Source organism: Triturus cristatus, chromosome 2_2, assembly GCF_964204655.1.
Source record: "Triturus cristatus chromosome 2_2, aTriCri1.1, whole genome shotgun sequence".
Classification (NCBI taxonomy): domain Eukaryota; kingdom Metazoa; phylum Chordata; class Amphibia; order Caudata; family Salamandridae; genus Triturus; species Triturus cristatus.
The window spans coordinates 69,128,902-69,151,652 of NC_140582.1; the positions used below are offsets into that span (position 1 = coordinate 69,128,902).

Sequence of the window (22,751 nt, forward strand, 5' to 3'; positions counted from 1 at the left end):
TAGCTCCCTTTATAAGTCCGCTCTGCCAGTTCAAAAATGAGGGTACTTACTGGTCCTTCTCAAAGCCGCTGTATTGATCTACTAATTTTGCAGGCATAATATAACGAAATAAAATAACACATCAACTCTAAACACCTGTTACTTCCTGAGGCAAGCTCCCTCAGGAAGTACTCTGGTGTTTTTAAGGTTCTACAGTGATGACGCCTATGTCCATTGGTTTAAAGCCTCCTTTCATGAATATGGTTAACAGATGCCCCATGTCACCGCTACACCACGTTTCCAGTCCTGGGTTTTCTGTTAGTAAATCAGTGAAATTTAGGAAGAGTTTCATTGGTTCAACTGATTTGAAACAACGTAGTAGCATCAGGGTAGGACTGACACAGGAAATAGGTTTGGGTACTAAAATATAGTGTCCCCCCCCCCATGAGCCAATCAGATAGCTTTAAAAGTCATCCAAATTTGGGCAGATTTTACCTTTTGCGGATATGCTGTATGGGCGTTTTGCAAAGTATGGACCAATGCATACATTTGTGCTTGCTGCAGGTAATGTTTGTGGTAATAAGAAAATCAAAAGTAAAAACGGGCCCATCGGACCATATCACATACTCACAAACAGCCAAAACAATGGCCAGCCCAAACACTGGCCTGTCAGATCAGCACTTTTAGCACTCCTAGGCAGCCCTACAGGCCAGTCCGACACCGAGTACATGCCTTAACAAGCATTTGCAATGCAATAGGTCTAACATTTGTGAGAGTTTAAGCTATTGGCATTCTAAATGACAATGCCTTTTATTTATATGTTTTGATAATTAACACATAAATAAAAGCCATTGTTATGTACAATGTCAATAGCTCAAACTCTTGTAAATGCAAGACCTGTGCAAAGAAGCGGCTGCCACTGTACCGGGCTGCTTAGAAAGTTAAATCGAGCATGGCACGCTGAATGTTGCAGGAAAGCATGTTGTGCCTGCAGTAAGAGAAACTACTTAAAGAAAATAGTGCTTACACACTAAACAAGCATTGAAAATGCAATAGGTCTTGCATTCGTTTGAGTTAAAGCTATTGGCATTGTAAATGGCAATGTCTTTTACCTATGTGTTATGGAGTGTATGTATGTGGTGTGTAGTGGAATTATGTGTCAAAAAATGCCACAACGATGAAGGTACCGCACTTGTGCGCACAGGGAATAATTTCGATTGCTTTTTGTATATAAGCTATCAATAATGTTCTACACTATTAGTGCTCACTTAACAAATGGTCATCGTTAAACCCTTTGAAAAATACAAACAATTGATACAAATAAGGAGCACTCAATTCAACACAATATTTCCAAACACCAATTTTTTGGATTCAAACATAAGCATCTTTTATTCTTAGTTGTCATCTTCCCTCCCAACAAGAAAGATGTCTGATGTATCACATATAAATGTCCTCTGTATATTTGAGGTACTTCCTCCAATTGCATATAGAACTGGTTGTTTTAAGATGATTTATCAATAAAGTTCTTTTTCCATCCTTGGCGGTTCCAATCCTTTTTTATAAATTCCCATCAATCCATCAAGGAAAAATGCTTCACTTCCTTTTTATGGTGATTTATCATTGAGATTCCTTTCAATCCATCAAAAGATCATTCCATCCTTTTATATTTCAATCCTTTTATATTCCAATCAATCTATCAAGGAACAAATGCTTCAATTCCTTATTTCACACAATCTCAACAGCCGACGCGTTTCCTCCCCTCCTGGGACATCATCAGGGCTGTGAAATAATTAAATATTCCATCAGATTTTCATCCTATATGCAAGTAAATTCACATCCTCCATTCCTTATACATAATTCCCTGCCTATTTAACAATCTCCATGGTAGATCAGGATAGATAGACAAATCATTACTAGTTTTTAACAAACACCTGCGCAATTATCCTCATGATACACATCATGAAAAGCTCCACATTATTAAAATTCACCTCGTACAATACACTACCACTCAAACAATTCCCCCACATTCTTATCTAGAATCTATTTCCACATTATTGCATCCTCTGTCCTGCTTACCTCATCCTTCCCCAGTGTCCTACCACCCAGACAATGTAAATCCTTTCATTGTACCTTATTCTAGTTATGTATTTTTATACAACGCTAATTTTACTATGTTATTGACCAAGTCCCCCATCCACTGTAGTCGATTCCTATTCCCCAATCTTAATTATGCTGTTGTGTTAAACCTATCACTTCAATTTAACACTATTAGTCCTAATAGATTTTAAAATCATCTCACCTTCTTTTATCAAATAACTGGATGAGCTCTTCCCGAGCTTATCTTATTATTTAGTTATCCGTCAATATCAACAGTGACCACCAAATATTATAGTTCCTGCATGGAAGACAAAGGAGAAAAGATATTCTCCCCCAGTTCAAACTTATCTTAAGTACTCTCCACCCAATACCCCACTTATGATTAAGTCAAATTTCCCAACATTGTTTGTATGCCGTTACCATTAACCTATAATTTCAATTCAATACTCCCCGTCTCAACAAGATTTACTCTCTTCTCACCTTATTCTCCCAAAATTCTTGGTGAGCTCTTCCGGGACTATTTTCTCATATGTTATTCATCAATCTCAACATTGACCACAAAAACTTCTTTTCCTGCATAGAAGACAAAGGAGACCAAAAATTCTCCAATTGTTCTATCCATTTCTTAATTCTACACCACATTCTTTCTAGAATCTCTCACCCCGTACCTGTATGAATTCAAGCGTAGATACTGCCCGGCTCGTCTCTCACCACGGTCTATTCCGTCTTTACTGCTGCACACAGTGACCCGTCCCGTTCCTCCGAATATAACTAGCAGCCCAGCCAATCACTGAGAGCTATTTCTCATTCATCAGCCTGTTCTCTCTCTGGTCCACTGTCTTTCTGTCCAATTATCCTACACCGTTCCAAAAGCTGTTGTGCCAACCAATCCTCATTCACCATTTTAAACACCCTGCTTTAGCATATCCTGTTCCCTCTCTGGTCCGCCGCATCATCCAGTCCATGGACCAATCATCCTACACCGTTCCACAAGCTGTTGTGCCAACCAATCCTCATTCACCGTTTTAAACTCCATGCTTTAGCATATCCTGTTCCCTCTCTGGTCCGTCGCATCATCCAGTCCATGGACCAATCATCCTACACCGTTCCACAAGCTGTTGTGCCAACCAATCCTCATTCGGAGTTTTAAACACCATGCTTTAGCATATCCTGTTCCCTCTCTGGTCCGCCGCATCCTCCAGTCCATGGACCAATCATCCTACACCGTTCCACAAGCTGTTATGCCAACCAATCCTCATTCACCATTTTAAACACCATGCTTTAGCATATCCTGTTCCCTCTCTGGTCCACCGCATCATCCAGTCCATGGACCACCAAATCTTGTAACTGCCAATCCTGCGGGAGCATCTATTTTCAACCAATCTCATTCAATCCTCTGTTGGCTGCAGCCAATCATTGTCTATTATTCCAAGCCATAATATCTTTCCCGTCTTTTTCTACCCCACTTATACAAAAGAAATGGTCCAAATAACCAATCACTGCAGTGTGTTGCCCTGTCCTATTTGTTGTGTCAAATCACCGTGCACCATTTCAAATCCGGTCTCTTGTACTGATCCAGTCACCCCACTTTATTAACCCAAGCAGTTTGAGTGCTGTGATTCTATACTGACCATTGTGGTTTGTCGTCACATACCACGGACTGGCTATCCGTATCATCAACCCTGTGTCCAAACAGAGACAATCATAGTGACACATCACAAATCATATTCTATCATGCAAAATCGGCATATATCCCATCGTCGTCTGTGCCGCTCCTACAACCGAGACAGTCCGCGTATCCAATTCCTACAGTACATCACCTCGTCCTATTTGTCAAGTCCAATCAACATGTACCATTTGAAATCACGGTTTCTTGTACTGCTCCATTCGCCCCATTCTATTCTCTAAAACAGATCTAGTAACACAATTCCATACTGGCAATCGTAGTACGTCATGACATACCATGACCCTTCTATCCGTGTCATCAGCCCTATTTCCACACCGAGGCAGTCCAAGTAACACCATCACAAATCACACTCAATTATGTGACCACCAATCCATATCCAAAACATTAATTAACCACCTAAAAAATGTCTCTACTAAATATTCCAGTGAAAAAGTATTAGGTTCTACTGTCCACTGCCCACGTTCATTAATCATTATCCTCTGCTGGTATCCGTAAAATCCCCCTAGATGCCATTATTGTGTCTCTGCATGCGTCTTAGTCCTCAACACACACCATAGCCCTTACTCGAATCACCGTTAAAATATTACATCCATTTCTTTGAGTTCAACTTCCACTTCTTCATCTTTTTGCTGCCCCTCCTAGTTTAGATCAACATACACAATACTGGTGAGATTTCCTAGAACTTTGCTTTCCTGTCATCATTAATAACTGAAATCTTCCACAACCTTTTCTCCGGATCATGTTGTTAATTTCAATCATTACGTTAAAAAATAATGGAGTTCAGTATAACTGTTCAAACCCATTGTTACAGCTCTGCATTTACTGATCCATTTCGCTTCTTCCTGTCTAATTCTCAGTTCCCAGTCCCCACCTCTATTTCCGGGAAGTACCCTTTGTATACCATGAAATCTGAATCCTTGCTCAGTATTGTGACATTCTTCTATATGCATATACAAAGGTGATTGGTTCTGCCCAGACTCCTGTATTATTTTTCTAACCTGCCATTGTATGTCCCTGCGGCATTTTTTGCCATGTTCTCCAGAACGCTCCGGGACTTCATCTGGGGGAATAGCCGGCATAGGCTGTCACTAGCAAAATTGTACCTTCCGACTGACCAGGGCGGACTTGCGGCACCCTGCTTTGAGCACTACTACCTAGCCGCTCAGTTACAATGGGTTGCTCGCTGGTTTGCGGATAGAGGCCGAGAGGACACTGCCTCAACGCTACCCCCTTACTCACTGGAGCGACTCCTGGGGCTTTCTCACCCGACGGCCAGGCGAGCGACGCCAGAGCCGCTTCTTCTGAGCGTGGCGTATAGATGTTACCGCAGAAGCCTATTTCTTACCAGAGCTCTAACCCCATATGCGCCGGCGTTACCGCTGGGGGGATCCCCAAGCGGGGTGGGGACACTCACCACCCGCATGCTCACGGACTGGCGGGATGCTGATGTATGCACCCTGGGAGATCTGTACCGTGACGGTGCTCTTCGGTCATATGATCAGCTGATGGAGGAGGAGGGATTGCCCCCAGGACAGTTCCTTCTGCATCGCTCACTTGTTGCATCCCTGACAACGAAATGGGGGGACGTGTCCACAGAGCCTCCTCAGCACCTCACCATACAATACCTACACGTTATGGGACGTGGTAGGCGTCTGATCCGCTGGTTCGCGGCGTCGCTGCGCACCCATGCAGCGATAGCGCTGGAATCTCTCAGACATAAGTGGGAAGCTGACATGGGTAGGCCACTGGAGGATAAGGAATGGGAGCGAGTGTTGGGGAGCCCAGTGCGCATACCCAGAAATATGAGGTTCAGGCAGATCCAGCTGTTCATTATACATAGGGCGTACCTCACACCAGAGGCAATCAACATGTATTTCCACCGTACAGATGCAGGGTGTCCCAGATGCGCCGAGCTGGGGGTGGGTATAGTGCATATGTTATGGAGCTGTAGCCGACTTCATACGTACTGGCATACAATCAGCAGGTTACTACATGCGTGCACTGGCAGTGCCCTACCGTTTGAGTGGACCGTATATCTGTTACACCTGTTCCGCAGAACTCCGGCCACGAAGGTAGTGTCCCGGTTTATAGACCTGGGTATGATAGTAGCTAAGAGACTGCTCACCAAGAGATGGAAGGCGCAGGACCCGCCTCACGCGCTGGCATGGAGAAATTCACTGCTCGCGTGGGCTTGAGCAGAGGGAACGGCCATCGGGAGGGAGGAGACGTTGGGGTTGCGTAAAGAACCCATAGCTGCCCAGTGGGAGGTTTTGATCCAGGCACTGCAGAGCGCAGGGGAAGAGTGATCAGGGGGTTAGATTGAAGGGGAAGACGGAGACAGAGGGAAGATACAAGAACCTCTCAACGTGTGCAGCCGTGATGTTAGCACGTGGGAGTTGATTTGTGTAGCTATCTGTGAAGACAACGGTGGTCGCTATTGCCAGTAAATAACAGTCAATTTGAAATACTGTGATGCATGGTAAGGGAGGTGGGGGAAGGGGCGGGGGGAAGTGAAAAATGGGGTGCTCACACCGGTCTATGTTGAGTTGGTTAGCTGTTTATAATTGTCATGATTCCAAACTGTTTGTATTGAAACCCACGTTGAAATAACTGAAAGACTGTACCTAGGGGACTGTCGCGCCTAACCGCGCACCGACCTATGAAACATCGCACTAATGTAAGGAGCTGTAAGTTGTAAGTTGTGTATGTAATCGATTCAGAGCGACGAATGAGCCGTGAATGTTGAAGGGCTCAGCTGACGTGTAATGAAAACACGATTAGATGATTGACATGAGGCGACATGCGTGAATATTGGGAAAGTACTTTTTTTTTTGTTTTTTTTTTTATTCTGTATGTCTCTGTTAAAAACTCAATAAAACAGATTTGAACAAAAAAATGCATATACAAAGGTGATCTAATATTATGATTTACAATTGCACGCCTGTGTTCCTGTAATCTAATTTTTAGAGTTCTTTTGGTGCTACCAATATATATCTTTTTACAAGAACATATTATCACATATACTACTCCTGTACTATTGCAATTGATAAATTCTCTTATAACATACTGTTTATTTGTATTGTACCTGAATTCTTTAATTTTGTTAATTCCCAATTCACAAACATTACAAGTTCCACACACATAAAAGCCTCCTGGTTGCTTAGGTAGCCAATTCAATCCTACTTTTGCCTCTGCTGGTATATAATTCCTGGTGATCACATTTTTTATAGTTGCACATTTCCTGTATATCACTCCTGGCTTCTCCCCTATTGAACTGACAAGTCCTGGCACACCTGTTAATAAGCCCCAATTTTTCCTAAGGGCCTTATATATACTATTTTTTTCCTTACAGTGCGTGGTCACAAATGATACCTTTTCTTTCAATTGCCTTCTTTTCTTTTGTACAAGTGTAGTATCCCTCTGTACCTCCATTATTCTTTTCCGTGCCTCTAGTAAATCTTTAATTTTATATCCTCTATTGGATAACCTACTAAGTAGGCCATCCAGCTCTTTTACAAAGTCCTGTTCCGAGCTACAATTTCTCCTTAATCTGATCATTTCCCCATAGGGGATCCCTTTAACCACTGATTTCGGATGGAAGCTCGCAGCACATAAAATAGAATTCGTAGCCGTTGTTTTTCTATATAGTTTGCTTTTAATCATGTCATTTTCTGTGAATAGTTCCACATCCAAAAATGCTAACCTCTTTGAACTATGATTCATTGTGAATTTTACATTGAACTCATTGAAATTTAGGAAGTCAAAATATTCCTGGAGTTCAACCGTACTCCCCTTCCATATCATTAAAATATCATCAATGTATCGGACCCAAAATAAAATGCAGTCCGTCCATCTTGCTGCCCCTTGCCCCAGGCATGCTCCTTCTCGAACAACCCCATAAAGAGGTTGGCGTAAGAAGGAGCAAACCTGGAACCCATTGCGGTGCCTTTTATTTGTTGAAACAATTGGTCTTCAAAAAGAAAAAAATTATTTTCTAAAATCAATGTACTCATTTGGATCAACATCTCTGAATGTGCACGCAAGCTTGCACTGCGGCTACTCAAAAAGTGATTCAAGGCTTGTTTACCTTTGTCATTTTTTATACAAGTGTACAACCCAACTACATCTAGAGTTACGAGTGTCATTCCTCCTTCCCACTTGAAGTCCTGCAATTTATTTAGGACATCCATTGTGTCCCTAATATATGATGGTAAATTTACCACCAAAGGTTTTAGGAAGCAATCTACAAATTCAGATAAGTGTTCAGTCACACTTCCAATACTGGAAACTATGGGTCTCCCAGGTGGATCCTTTTTTGATTGATGGATTTTTGGTAGGGTGTAAATAAAAGGAAAGGTAGGATTAGAAACATTCAAACATTTAAATTCAGCATCATCAATTAAACCTTCCTCTTTCCAGGAAAATAATCGTCCTGCGATTTGCCTAATCACCTTTTCCATCGGGTTGCCTTTTATCTTTACATAGCAATTAGCGTCATTTAGCTGATTATTTATTTCCTTCACGTAATCTGATTTTTTCATTACAACAATATTCCCACCTTTATCTGCTTCACGAATAATTATCTTGTTGTCATTCCTCAAACCTTCCAATGCTGTTCTCTCCTCCCTCGTGATGTTATCCCTCATTCCTCTTCCTTTCTTCCCTCTATCTTCCATTTTGTGGAATTCTTCCAAGGTCTTTTGCACAAAAATATCAATTGCTGCAAATTGGGCACCTTGCGGTATAAATTTAGATTTGACACTTAACCCACTAGTGCAGCCATAGTCCGTAGGTACATCCAACATAGCTGCAATATCATCCATACCAAATCTCTCCCCTTCTGTTAGCGACATTAATAAATGCACATTATGTAATTCCGCAATCGTCATATCTGAACTTTTAATCACAGTAGGTACATTTACAGGTTTTTCTATCATAGAAAAAAAACTCTTCAATTTAAGTTTTCTAGAGAATTTGAACAAGTCTATTTCCAGATCCGTGTAATTGCATTCATTGTTTGGACAAAAGGATATTCCCTTTTTCAGAACCGATATTTCATGCACATTTAACTCCCTATCAGATAGGTTAATTATTTCTAATTCCTCCGATCTTACCAACCCTACCAATCCAACTTCATGTTCTAATTTCTGTTTCTGTTCTGACTGCGAGTCCCCATCCTGGTATTTCCTATGTTTCCGCCCCCTTCTTGTTCTATGGGCATTTTCTTTCGACCCCTTTTGATCCTTGAAATTTCTTCGGAAAAAGAAGAACTCTTGACTGGTAGCATTTCCCCTAATCCTGAAGTTGTTGGCTCATCCACTGATGAGATACTTGAACTACTGTAAGTTACTGAACTCAATTCTCCTTGGTTCATGGGACCCCCTTTCGGATTTGGTTTAACAATATCATCAAAACCCTTTGCAAATGTGAAGACCCTTCCTTGGTTATAATCTCTCTCATCCCTACGTATCTTGCTCAACTTTTTGTCTTTTATTTGTAGCTGGTGTCTGTTAATCACTTCCTTTAAGATATTATAGTTCTTCTCAGTCAACTCTTTTTCATTCATATCAGCTATTTCTTTCTCTAAATCAGTTATCTGTTTTTTCAGTTTTTAAACTTTCCTATCTGCATTCTTGATTAGAATGTTCATCATTGTAAATGATGAAGCATACAAATTCTCTTCCCATTCTTTGAGGTGGTCCTCCTCTAAATCATCAAAAGTGGGAAAAATTAATATTCTTAAACCTCTCGGTATCCTTTTTTGGTCTAAGTAATTTTTTTAAGTCATCCCACCATTTTGATAATTCTAACTTTTTCAATTTCTCCAATTTCAAAAATGTATCCTTTAAGCATCTATTCGGTACATTTGGATGTACCGAATAGAGGCTTAAAGGATACATTTTTTAAATTGGAGAAATTGAAAAAGTTAGAATTATCAAAATGGTGGGATGGGATGACTTTAAAAAATTACTTAGACCAAAAAAGGATACCGAGAGGTTTAAGAATATTAATTTTTCCCACTTTTGATGATTTAGAGGAGGACCACCTCAAAGAATGGGAAGAGAATTTGTATGCTTCATCATTTACAATGATGAACATTCTAATCAAGAATGCAGATAGGAAAGTTTAAAAACTAAAAAACCAGATTACTGATTTAGAGAAAGAAATAGCTGATATGAATGAAAAAGAGTTGACTGAGAAGAACTATAATATCTTAAAGGAAGTGATTAACAGACACCAGCTACAAATAAAAGACAAAAAGTTGAGCAAGATACGTAGGGATGAGAGAGATTATAACCAAGGAAGGGTCTTCACCTTTGTAAAGGGTTTTGATGATATTGTTAAACCAAACCCGAAAGGGGGTCCCATGAACCAAGGAGAATTGAGTTCAGTAACTTACAGTAGTTCAAGTATCTCATCAGTGGATGAGCCAACATCTTCAGGATTAGGGGGAATACTACCAGTCAAGAGTTCTTCTTTTTCCGAAGAAATTTCAAGGATCAAAAGGGGTCGAAAGAAAATGCCCATAGAACAAGAAGGGGGAGGAAACATAGGAAATACCAGGATGGGGACTCGCAGTCAGAACAGAAACAGAAATTAGAACAGGAAGTTGGATTGGTAGGGTTGGTAAGATCGGAGGAATTAGAAATAATTAACCTATCTGATAGGGAGTTAAATGTGCATGAAATATCGGTTCTGAAAAAGGGATTATCCTTTTGTCCAAACAATGAATGCAATTACACGGATCTGGAAATAGACTTGTTCAAATTCTCTAGAAAACTAAAATTGAAGAGTTTTTTTTCTATGATAGAAAAACCTGTAAATGTACCTACTGTGATTAAAAGTTCAGATATGACGATTGCGGAATTACATAATGTGCATTTATTAATGTCGCTAACAGAAGGGGAGAGATTTGGTATGGATGATATTGCAGCTATGTTGGATGTACCTACGGACTATGGCTGCACTAGTGGGTTAAGTGTCAAATCTAAATTTATACCGCAAGGTGCCCAATTTGCAGCAATTGAGATTTTTGTGCAAAAGACCTTAGAAGAATTCCACAAAATGGAAGATAGAGGGAAGAAAGGAAGAGGAATGAGGGATAACATCACGAGGGAGGAGAGAACAGGATTGGAAGGTTTGAGGAATGACAACAAGATAATTATTCGTGAAGCAGATAAAGGTGGGAATATTGTTATAATGAAAAAATCAGATTACGTGAAGGAAATAAATAATCAGCTAAATGACGCTAATTGCTATGTAAAGATAAAAGGCAACCCGATGGAAAAGGTGATTAGGCTAATCGCAGGACGATTATTTTCCTGGAAAGAGGAAGGTTTAATTGATGATGCTGAATTTAAATATTTGAATGTTTCTAATCCTACCTTCCCTTTTATTTACACCCTACCAAAAATCCATAAATCAAAAAAGGATCCACCTGGGAGACCCATAGTTTCCAGTATTGGAAGTGTGACTGAACACTTATCTGAATTTGTAGATTGCTTCCTAAAACCTTTGGTGGTAAATTTACCATCATATATTAGGGACACAATGGATGTCCTAAATAAATTGCAGGACTTCAAGTGGGAAGGAGGAATGACGCTCGTAACTCTAGATGTAGTTGGGTTGTACACTTGTATAAAAAATGACCAAGGTAAACAAGCCTTGAATCACTTTTTGAGTAGCCGCAGTGCAAGCTTGCGTGCACATTCAGAGATGTTGATCCAAATGAGTACATTGTTTTTAGAAAATAATTTTTTTCTTTTTGAAGACCAATGGTTTCAACAAATAAAAGGCACCGCGATGGGTTCCAGGTTTGCTCCTTCTTACGCCAACCTCTTTATGGGGTTGTTCGAGAAGGAGCATGCCTGGGGCAAGGGGCAGCAAGATGGACGGACTGCATTTTATTTTGGGACCGATACATTGATGATATTTTAATGATATGGAAGGGGAGTACGGTTGAGCTCCAGGAATATTTTGACTTCCTAAATTTCAATGAGTTCAATGTAAAATTCACAATGAATCATAGTTCAAAGAGGCTAGCATTTTTGGATGTGGAACTATTCACAGAAAATGACATGATTAAAAGCAAACTATATAGAAAAACAACGGCTACGAATTCTATTTTATGTGCTGCGAGCTTCCATCCGAAATCAGTGGTTAAAGGGATCCCCTATGGGGAAATGATCAGATTAAGGAGAAATTGTAGCTCGGAACAGGACTTTGTGAAAGAGCTGGATGGCCTACTTAGTAGGTTATCCAATAGAGGATATAAAATGAAAGATTTACTAGAGGCACGGAAAAGAATAATGGAGGTACAGAGGGATACTACTCTTGTACAAAAGAAAAGAAGGCAATTGAAAGAAAAGGTATCATTTGTGACCACGCACTGTAAGGAAAAAAAATAGTATATATAAGGCCCTTAGGAAAAATTGGGGCTTATTAACAGGTGTGCCAGGACTTGTCAGTTCAATAGGGGAGAAGCCAGGAGTGATATACAGGAAATGTGCAACTATAAAAAATGTGATCACCAGGAATTATATACCAGCAGAGGCAAAAGTAGGATTGAATTGGCTACCTAAGCAACCAGGAGGCTTTTATGTGTGTGGAACTTGTAATGTTTGTGAATTGGGAATTAACAAAATTAAAGAATTCAGGTACAATACAAATAAACAGTATGTTATAAGAGAATTTATCAATTGCAATAGTACAGGAGTAGTATATGTGATAATATGTTCTTGTAAAAAGATATATATTGGTAGCACCAAAAGAACTTTAAAAATTAGATTATAGGAACACAGGCGTGCAATTTTAAATCATGATATTAGATCACCTTTGTATATGCATATAGAAGAATGTCACAATACTGAGCAAGGATTCAGATTTCATGGTATACAAAGGGTACTTCCCGGAATTAGAGGTGGGGACTGGGAACTGAGAATTAGACAGGAAGAAGCGAAATGGATCAGTAAATGCAGAGCTGTAACAATGGGTTTGAACAGTGATACTGAACTCCATTATTTTTTAACGTAATGATTGAAATTAACAACATGATCCGGGCAAAGGTTGTGGAAGATTTCAGTTATTAATGATGACAGGAAAGCAAAGTTCTAGGAAATCTCACCAGTATTGTGTATGTTGATCTAAACTAGGAGGGGCAGTAAAAAGATGAAGAAGTTGAAGTTGAACTCAAAGAAATGGATGTAATATTTTAACGGTGATTCGAGTAGGGGCTATGGTGTGTGTTGAGGACTAAGACGCATGCAGAGACACAATAATGGCATCTAGGGGGATTTTACGGATACCAGCAGAGGATAATGATTAATGAACGTGGGCAGTGGACAGTAGAACCTAATACTTTTTCACTGGAATATTTAGTAGAGACATTTTTTAGGTGGTTAATTAATGTTTTGGATATGGATTGGTGGTCACATAATTGAGTGTGATTTGTGATGGTGTTACTTGGACTGCCTCGGTGTGGAAATAGGGCTGATGACACGGATAGAAGGGTCATGGTATGTCATGACGTACTACGATTGCCAGTATGGAATTGTATTACTAGATCTGTTTTAGAGAATAGAATGGGGCGAATGGAGCAGTACAAGAAACCGTGATTTGAAATGGTACATGTTGATTGGACTTGACAAATAGGACGAGGTGATGTACTGTAGGAATTGGATACGCGGACTGTCTCGGTTGTAGGAGCGGCACAGACGACGATGGGATATATGCCGATTTTGCATGATAGAATATGATTTGTGATGTGTCACTATGATTGTCTCTGTTTGGACACAGGGTTGATGATACGGATAGCCAGTCCGTGGTATGTGACGACAAACCACGATGGTCAGTATAGAATCACAGCACTCAAACTGCTTGGGTTAATAGAGTGGGGTGACTGGATCAGTACATGAGACCGGGATTTGAAATGGTGCACGGTGATTTGACACAACAAATAGGACAGGGCAACACACTGCAGTGATTGGTTATTTGGACCATTTCTTTTGTATGAGTGAGGTAGAAAAAGACGGGAAAGATATTATGGCTTGGAATAATAGACAATGATTGGCTGCAGCCAACAGAGGAATGAATGAGATTGGTTGAAAATAGGTTCTCCCGCAGGATTGGCAGTTACAAGATTTGGTGGTCCATGGACTGGATGATGCGGTGGACCAGAGAGGGAACAGGATATGCAAAAGCATGGTGTTTAAAATGGTGAATGAAGATTGGTTGGCATAACAGCTTGTGGAACGGTGTAGGATGATTGGTCCATGGACTGGAGGATGCGGCGGACCAGAGAGGGAACAGGATATGCTAAAGCATGGTGTTTAAAACGGTGAATGAGGATTGGTTGGCACAACAGCTTGTGGAACATTGTAGGATGATTGGTCCATGGACTGGATGATGCGGCGGACCAGAGAGGGAACAGGATATGCTTAAGCAGGGTGTTTAAAATGGTGAATGAGAATTGGTTGGCACAACAGCTTTTGGAACGGTGTAGAAAGACAGTGGACCAGAGAGAGAACAGGCTGATGAATGAGAAATAGCTCTCAGTGATTGGCTGGGCTGCTAGTTATATTCGGAGGAACGGGACGGGTCACTGTGTGCAGCAGTAAAGACGGAATAGACCGTGGTGAGAGACGAGCCGGGCAGTATCTACGCTTGAATTCATACAGGTACGGGGTGAGAGATTCTAGAAAGAATGTGGTGTAGAATTAAGAAATGGATAGAACAGTTGGAGAATTTTTGGTCTCCTTTGTCTTCTATGCAGGAAAAGAAGTTTTTGTGGTCAATGTTGAGATTGATGAATAACATATGAGAAAATAGTCCCGGAAGAGCTCACCAAGAATTTTGGGAGAATAAGGTGAGAAGAGAGTAAATCTTGTTGAGACGGGGAGTATTGAATTGAAATTATAGGTTAATGGTAATGGCATACAAACAATGTTGGGAAATTTGACTTAATCATAAGTGGGGTATTGGGTGGAGAGTACTTAAGATAAGTTTGAACTGGTGGAGAATATCTTTTCTCCTTTGTCTTCCATGCAGGAACTATAATGTTTGGTGGTCACTGTTGATATTGACGGATAACTAAATAATAAGATAAGCTCGGGAAGAGCTCATCCAGTTATTTGATAAAAGAAGGTGAGATGATTTTAAAACCTATTAGGACTAATAGTGTTAAATTGAAGTGATAGGTTTAACACAACAGCATAATTAAGATTGGGGAATAGGAATCGGCTACAGTGGATGGGGGACTTGGTCAATAACATAGTAAAATTAGCATTGTATAAAAATACATAACTAGAATAAGGTACAATGAAAGGATTTACATTGTCTGGGTGGTAGGACACTGGGGAAGGATGAGGTAAGCAGGACAGAGGATGCAATAATGTGGAGATTCTAGATAAGAATGTGGGGGAATTTTTTGAGTGGTAGTGTATTGTACGAGGTGAATTTTAATTATGTGGAGCTTTTCAAATCATGATGTGTATCATGAGGATAATTGTGCAGGTGTTTGTTAAAAACTAGTAATGATTTGTCTATATATCCTGATCTACCATGGAGATTGTTAAATAGGCAGGAAATTATGTATAAGGAATGGAGGATGTGAATTTACTTGCATATAGGATGAAAATCTGATGGAATATTTATTTATTTCACAGCCCTGATGATGTCCCAGGAGGGGACGAAACGCGTCGGCTGTTGAGATTGTGTGAAAGAAGGAATTGAAGCATTTGTTCCTTGATAGATTGATTGGAATATAAAAGGATTGAAATATAAAAAGGATGGAATTATCTTTTGATGGATTGAAAGGAATCTCAATGATAAATCACCATAAAAAGGAAGTGAAGCATTTTTTCCTTGATGGATTGATGGGAATTTATAAAAAAAGGATTGGAACCGCCAAGGATGGAAAAAGAACTTTATTGATAAATCATCTTAAAACAACCGGTTCTATATGCAACTGGAGGAAGTACCTCAAATATACAGAGGACATTTATATGTGATACATCAGACATCTTTCTTGTTGGGAGGGAAGATGACAAATAAGAATAAAAGATGCTTATGTTTGAATCCAAAAAATTGGTGTTTGGAAATATTGTATTGAATTGAGTGCTCCTTATTTGTATGAATTGAGTGGAATTATGTGGGTTGGATTGGATTTGTTAGTTGTGCAATTGTGTGGCATGGAGTGGATTTGTGTAGTGGAATTATGTGGCGTGGTATGCTGTAGAATTGTGTGTATTTTAATTATGCGGTATTAACGTACTGGAATTATGTGGAGTGGGATTACGTACTGGAATTATGTGGAGTGGGATTGTGTGTTATGAGTAATTATGTGGAATGTTATTTTGTGTTATATGGTGCTCTGTTGAATTTTGTGGCATGGTGTAGAATTGTGTGGTGTGGGTTGGATGTATATGGTGTGTTGTGTAATTGTGTTGTATGATGTGATATGGTGTTGAATTATGTAGCGTGGATTGGAAATGTGTGGAGTTGAATTGTGTGGCGTGGAACTGTGTGGTTAGCTCTGCCTTTTTGCTGATCTGCGTGTTAAAATTTTTTTGGAGCTTTTGGTGTTGTAAATGTCTTACCTATGTGTTGTGGAGTGGATGTATGTGGTGTGTAGTGGTATGTAGCTTGGATTAGAATTGTTAGTTGTGTCATTGTGTGGCATGGAATTAATTATGTAGAGTGTATTTGTGTAGTGAAATTATATGGCATAGTGTGCAGTGGTATTATTTGGATAGTAATTATGTGTTTTTGAGTGTACTGTAAATATGTGGAGTGGGATTGTGCGTAATGGAGTTTAATTATACGAAATTGTATTTTGCGTTATGGAGTGTTATGTAGTGGAGTTTAATATGTGGTGTGCTGTTGAATTTTGTGGTATGATGTTGAATTATGTGTTTTGAATTGGATAGATGTGATGTTTAAAGAAATTGTGTTGTGGAGTGGAATTATTTGGTTTCGTGTTGTATTATGTGGTGTGGAAAGGATGTGTGTGGAGTGGAATAGTGTGGCATGGAACAGTGGCGTAGAGTGAAATTATGTTGAGTGGACTTATGTGACATGGTGTGGAGTGTATTCATAGGGATTGTTCTGTGGTAGAGTGGATTTATGTGCAGTGTACTTGTGGGCTATTGAGCAGTGTGTAACTAGGTGGAGTCTAATTATGTGGTGTTGAGTGGTATTATGTAGTGTAAATATGTTGCATGGTGTGGAATTGTGTGGCGCCGAATTTGTATTGTGGAATTGTCTGGCAGCGTTTTGAATTATGTGGAGTTGAATGCTTGTTGCACATCTACAGCAGTGCTGAGGAAGTGGCCTTTATGGGAGGTGAAATGTTTTTTTTCTTTCCTCCTACAAACCTGAAACTGGTTAAAACATTGTCAATTGGCATGCAGCACTTGTTTCTGCCTCTCCTGCATGAGTGTTTGCGCCTAGAGATGACTCGAGCTTCAGGCAGTTGGTTGGATTTATGACCACTTTGAAGTTTCTACCTAGGCTCTGCTGGCGGAGGCAGGTAGGGTGAATAAAGGCAGCTTGAGGTCACTCCTTTGTGGCTGTGCTCTTGAATTGGGCATACATGGTCTTAGGATGCTCTGACAGGAATGTTAAATGTGCTTGCCCTTCTTTGTTTCCACAGGGCTTAGGAGGTGGTGGCGCAGCCTCTCAAGAGCCCCGCATGGCTTTGTTTCTGCGACTTCGGTGACCTGTTGACAGCCTTGAAGATGCCAATAAAATACATTTAAAACGTGTGTGCACACAACTCGTGCAAAATATGCCTAAACGCTCCCTTTCCAAAATCACGTTACAACATAAATAAATACTTGCGAAAGAAAACCGCGCTACCTTTCTAAAGCATCAAAAATACATTTACTGTACTAGACTCAGACACAGTGTTTGCAGAATTGGAATGAAAAGCTTTAATGTTTTATGAGTTTCTCTACAGTGGCCGAGGACAGCAGACACACAAAGTAAAGACACGAACATCTTATTGTAAACATAGAAATAAAAGCTTTTCAGTTTGAGTGTTTCTCAACATGGGGAAAGAATAAACAAACAGACAAAGCGAGAAGATGAACATTGTAATATAAGATAGCGTGAAACGCTGACGGTTTTATCAAAAGAAAGTGTAATCCTTTAAAACATTAATAAGCAGCGGATGGAAATCATCATATGTAAATCAATGTCCCAAAGCACTCCTTTCCCAACTTATTATCTTAAATAAATAATTGCCGAATGAAGCTGCACCACGTTTGAGACGCCATAAAAACACTTAAAATGTGGTTATGCACTAGACTCGGGCACACTGTTGTCCAAAACAAAACTAAAAGCTCTCAGGTTATGATTGTTTCTCCACAGTGGCAGATAAAAATCAAAGAGATAGACCGAGCAGATGGACATTTTACTGAAACCGTGCCAAACAGTAACGGACAAACACAAAGAAAATTTGGCATAAACAAGCAGTAACATTTATTCGCAGAACCAACATCTATACATGAGTCACTGGGTAGGTCCAATATATACAGAGAGGAAACATTTCGGTATGTATTTATCGTTAACAAAACAAGTGGTCAAAGAGAGGTCTCAGCAGTGTGTGTGAGAGGGTGAAAATGAAGCATTGCGCTCAGCACAGATGATCCAATTAGAGTTAAATACAGCAGCAGGTGAGGCAGGAACACCAATAGGCATTGTAAACTATCAGCACAGCTGTGAGGCAGGCCACGCTGGAGGCTGATGGGAGGGGAGGGAGAACAGAGAAAATACACAAGAATGAAATGGAAATCAGTGCAAGGCTCGTGAAAGGGGCGCAGTGCTGAATTTCCACAATTATTAAAACAAAACAGCCCAGCAGGAGCCACGGTGGTGGAGGCAGCAGTAAAAAAGGCAGCAGTAATACAACTGTGGCATTAGGAGGAGGTGGGAGGAAGAATGCTATATTTGAATGTAAGCAGCTAGGGCTCTGAAGTTAAACACAGACGAACAGTAACAGAGCAGGAAACCAAGAAAAAAATAGTCCCCCCAAAGAACAGATAAAGAGCCATGGCGGAATGAGACAGTACTAAGTCCCTGCTCTGCTGGAGGAACAGAAGAGAGAAAGGCAGGACCAAGAGGCAGGGCTGCCACTAGCAAGCAGGGATTTTCGAAGGACACTGACATGGACAAATGAAAAGCAATGTCAGGAAAGGGGATGACCTTGATGCCCACAACCCGATTACAGCAGGTCTTGAAGAGGCAGCTGCGCTGTCTAGCTCGACCTAAAAAGACTCACCGTGTAACAACCAAAGGAAAAGGCCCAGTCCTCTTGGGAGGTTACTAATGACGACAAGGCGGTACAAAGGAGGGACTAACAAGCCTAAAAAGGAATCAGAAGCCAGCATTTACAAAAGGCAATGACTCAAGCCAAGGACAAATATGGGCGAATAAAGGGCGGGGCTTCTATTCCATACTCCAATATAGCATGGCTTGCAGAGCAGCGTATGCGCTGCACAGTCGCGACCTAAAAAACGATTTGTTAAAGAAAAGACCAAAAGTTGAAGTAAACGTTTTGGTGGAATGGAATCATCCAGTAACCGCAGTCATTAAGGGGCTAAAGAGACTTGAGCAGAGATGGCAATGGTGACCATCCCTGTCAACTCACGTTTGTCTGGCCAGTGCAAACATCTTTTTTTTTTTTAATAACCCCCCCTCTTACAAAATAACATGCCTCCATAGCCTTTAAACTGCGGGATCGCCCTCATAAAATCAGGTCTTTCGCTCATGCGAGACAGTGGCGTAGAAAGGGGGGTGCGGAGGGTGTGCGCCGCCCCGGGTGTCATCACTGAGGGGGGGTGACAAAATGGCAAAAATATGTGTTTTTAAAATAAAATAAAAGTTTTGGGGCTCACAACACTAAAAATATTTCAAACGAGTTTAATAACTTAGTCTCACAATTAATTAACCTCAACAAGTCAACATAATATGTATTGAAACTTTTTTGTTCAGTCAACAAACGCAACGAAATGCGGCTGAACTCGACGCTGTGTAGTGGAGAGAGTATGGATAAGGGAGGGAAGGGGTCGTTTCTTTTCGCCGATGTCTGTCTCTGCAGTTTGCACTGGAGCTAGACGAGCTAGACGTAAACAACCGGTAACTCATCACTAAACCTGCAACCATTACTATCCGCTGCTGTGCCGGTCAGTCACCCCACGTCATTCTGTTGAGTTAGTTGTGCATTATTACTGAAGCTTATAAGTGCTGTGCTGAATTTATTTTTGTTACATTTTTTAGCTTATTGATTCATTGTGATCATCCTCTTCTCTATGATATTGAGTTTGGTAAGTAACGTAAACGTTATGATGTATGCTATTTGTTTGTATTTGTACGTTAAGCCGGGGGTGACAAGACATTTTCCGCACCGGGTACCACCTACCTTGCTACGCCAATGAAGCGAGTGCCAAAGAGTTGACAGTATGGGTGCCAGTCTAAGGTCTCTCTTGTGACTATCATCGCGGAATACCGGACTTTACTTCACTCACCTTATCTGACTCTAGTTCTGACATTTCTTTTCAAAATATCGACTTAAATCTCCAGCTGGAATTTGTAGACCTGGACACAGCAGCTGGGAAAGCAAAACACTCCCCTCCCTCTCTCCTTGTGAACAAACTTGAGCGAAGAAACAAGCCGGAAGACGCACAAGCAACTTCTACTGAACAACAATTCTGGACGCAATGAAGGTCAGGGGCATTAGTCTCATGCGTTGCTTTTAATATCAAGGAGCTTGCTCTGAAGAAAGTTACTGCTTTTCAGCGCACGCCCAGTTCTTATGCGTTAGGGCGCGCGTGTGCATGTTCAAAGTAGAGACGCTCGATTCTCTTTGCCGTAGTCTTCTACACAAATGGCATTTTCGGTGTAGTGGCTTACCCTGTAAACATTAAGGTTAGTATAAAGACAATCACATTGATGCACAGCTCTATGGCTCAAAGTGCATGCGCTCCTAACCCATATAAATTTGAGCGACTCGTGTTATAATAGTGTCTCTCTCATGGCCATGCACAGATCTGCTGGCGACTTCAAGCCAGTTGGCGATTACCTTCTCTACGCATGCGAATGGGTGATTAGTATTACTACGCATGCGCAGTAGGAAGTCAGCGCGCGATTTCAGACTGCGGTCTAGTTGGTGGTGGTTCTGTTGGTGATTAGTGTCTGCTTCTCTGGGCATGTCCACAATAGGAAGCCAAAGTGACAGGTCTAGTGTTATGGGAGAAGAAGCTTTGTACCCCCGGTGTCTATTTTTAGTAAATCTCAATTTAGCGCTTGTTCTTGAGCAGATCCCAAGCTCTAAACTAAACAACTAAAGCCACTTCATTCGAGAGAAATGTCTCGGCAGGATCCCAATGAGGTGAGTCACGCCGTACAATGGTCCGATTGATTGAACAGATCATTTTCTAATCGTACTGATTTTGAACTACAGTATTCTGTATTTTGATTGCACAACCTTTCACCAATCTTCACTTGCAATGTACATTATCCCTGTAAATGTCTGAAATGAGATGCAATTTAGAACCCTGTTTCGTGCTCTCGATATTGTCCAGTCCTACTGTAGATCAACGTTCGCTGCAAAGATCCTAACCCTTTCATGGTTTACAGTACAAACACCTTTTAAATGGGCAGCGACGTCATAGTTCTTTAATTTACCGTCAATGTGAATTGTTGATCTTGCTCAGAAGAGCAGTAGGTAGTGTAGTTCCTATATCCCTGATAGGCTCTGCGCATTGGAATAACATACACTATAGATTTGACATAGGACTGAGGTCAGTATGTCTCTATCGAGTATATTAAACTTAATTACTTGTGTGTTCCAGCTAACTCAGAGGTCACTAGAAACTTCTCGAATATACAAGAAGGGATTAGTCTCTGACAACCGCATAAACATGACAACTTTGTTTCCCTTTAGAATCGGAACAGTCTCAGAATCGTGGAAACAATAGATAATATTTTAACTCAATTGTGCATGCTTCGTTTCTACAGAGTTGCACAGAAATAGAGAGACGGGCATTTTCAATAAAAGGGTTTATTGAACAGTCTTATTTCTTGTGCAAGAGATATGAATTGCTACAATCGTAAGACAGACTGCGCAGTACAATATGTACGAGGTTAGCAGTAAGATAACACAGTACTGCAATAGCATGGATTGTAGCTATGACATATATTTATCAAAATACATACATAAATAACATATGCTAAAATGTGATACTCATCTGATGCTTCTAAATTGTTCTACCCCAGTGTACCTAACCTAAGTGTATTACGAGGTTTGAAGTAGGTGCTATTTCTAAAGTATAGCTAGCTATATTTTAGTTTTCTCTAAGTTCTAGTCAGCTCCATACCTGAGAATGACAGAGGTTGGAATCTCTTTTCTGGGCTCAATAGTCTAACCCCCTGCAAGGGAAGTCAGAGAGCACTGGAGCTGGATTCTCTGCGAGGAGGATGGCAGCGTCAGTTCAGTGCATCAGGCTGGAACTCAGTCAGTCAGTCAAATACTTTTATTCGATCAATAAAAGATCATAAAAAGAGACAAAACACACATAAAATCACAGTACGGAAATACAGAGCAAAGGTACATCAATTACAAATCTGGTATATAAGGAACATAATCAAAATTTAAAAATTTAAAAATACGAAGAGAACCTATTACATCGATTCAGTTCTTAAGTTTAAAATGAATAAATAGAGTTTAAGGATACAATTTCTGTCTAAAAGACTAGCAGGGATGAAATAGTCCATAATTAATGACCGCCGCCCATCACAGCCACAACCATTGTGTTAATAGTGTGTCGCTCTCTGGCACGCATCTTACTAATGCGCACAGCAGCGACTAAAAAGTTTGCTACGTAAAAGGCAGTGGTGATATTAGGCAGGAGTTGTAGGGACAGGAGCGCTGGCCGAACCTGAACATGGCCAGCCTCTTTAAGTAAGGGTAACAGGTATTTTCTCCTGA

General features: G+C 40.5%; 2 protein-coding genes and 1 long non-coding RNA gene across 3 annotated transcripts in view; 1 reads left to right on the forward strand and 2 right to left on the reverse strand.

Annotated features, from left to right (window-relative positions):
• The window catches only part of LOC146861860 (zinc finger protein 10-like), a 173,277-nt gene extending 152,753 nt beyond the window's left edge, over positions 1–20,524 (reverse strand). Inside the window, exon 1 of the mRNA XM_085641025.1 lies at positions 20,290–20,524. Within this exon, the coding sequence (XP_085497151.1) occupies positions 20,290–20,313 (24 nt within the window). The 5' untranslated portion in view covers positions 20,314–20,524. The remainder of the gene's footprint in view (positions 1–20,289) is intronic.
• On the reverse strand, positions 1,663–2,803 carry LOC146861861 (uncharacterized). Its single transcript, XR_014978067.1, has 4 exons — positions 2,745–2,803; positions 2,557–2,649; positions 2,279–2,374; positions 1,663–1,758 (listed from the first exon to the last, which is right to left on the reverse strand). It is a non-coding gene; the product is annotated as an uncharacterized LOC146861861 (long non-coding RNA).
• Positions 20,525–20,954: 430 nt separating the features above from the next.
• The window catches only part of LOC146861862 (uncharacterized), a 105,826-nt gene continuing 104,029 nt past the window's right edge, over positions 20,955–22,751 (forward strand). The window contains exon 1 of the mRNA XM_085641034.1: positions 20,955–21,152. Within this exon, the coding sequence (XP_085497160.1) occupies positions 21,129–21,152 (24 nt within the window). The 5' untranslated portion in view covers positions 20,955–21,128. The remainder of the gene's footprint in view (positions 21,153–22,751) is intronic.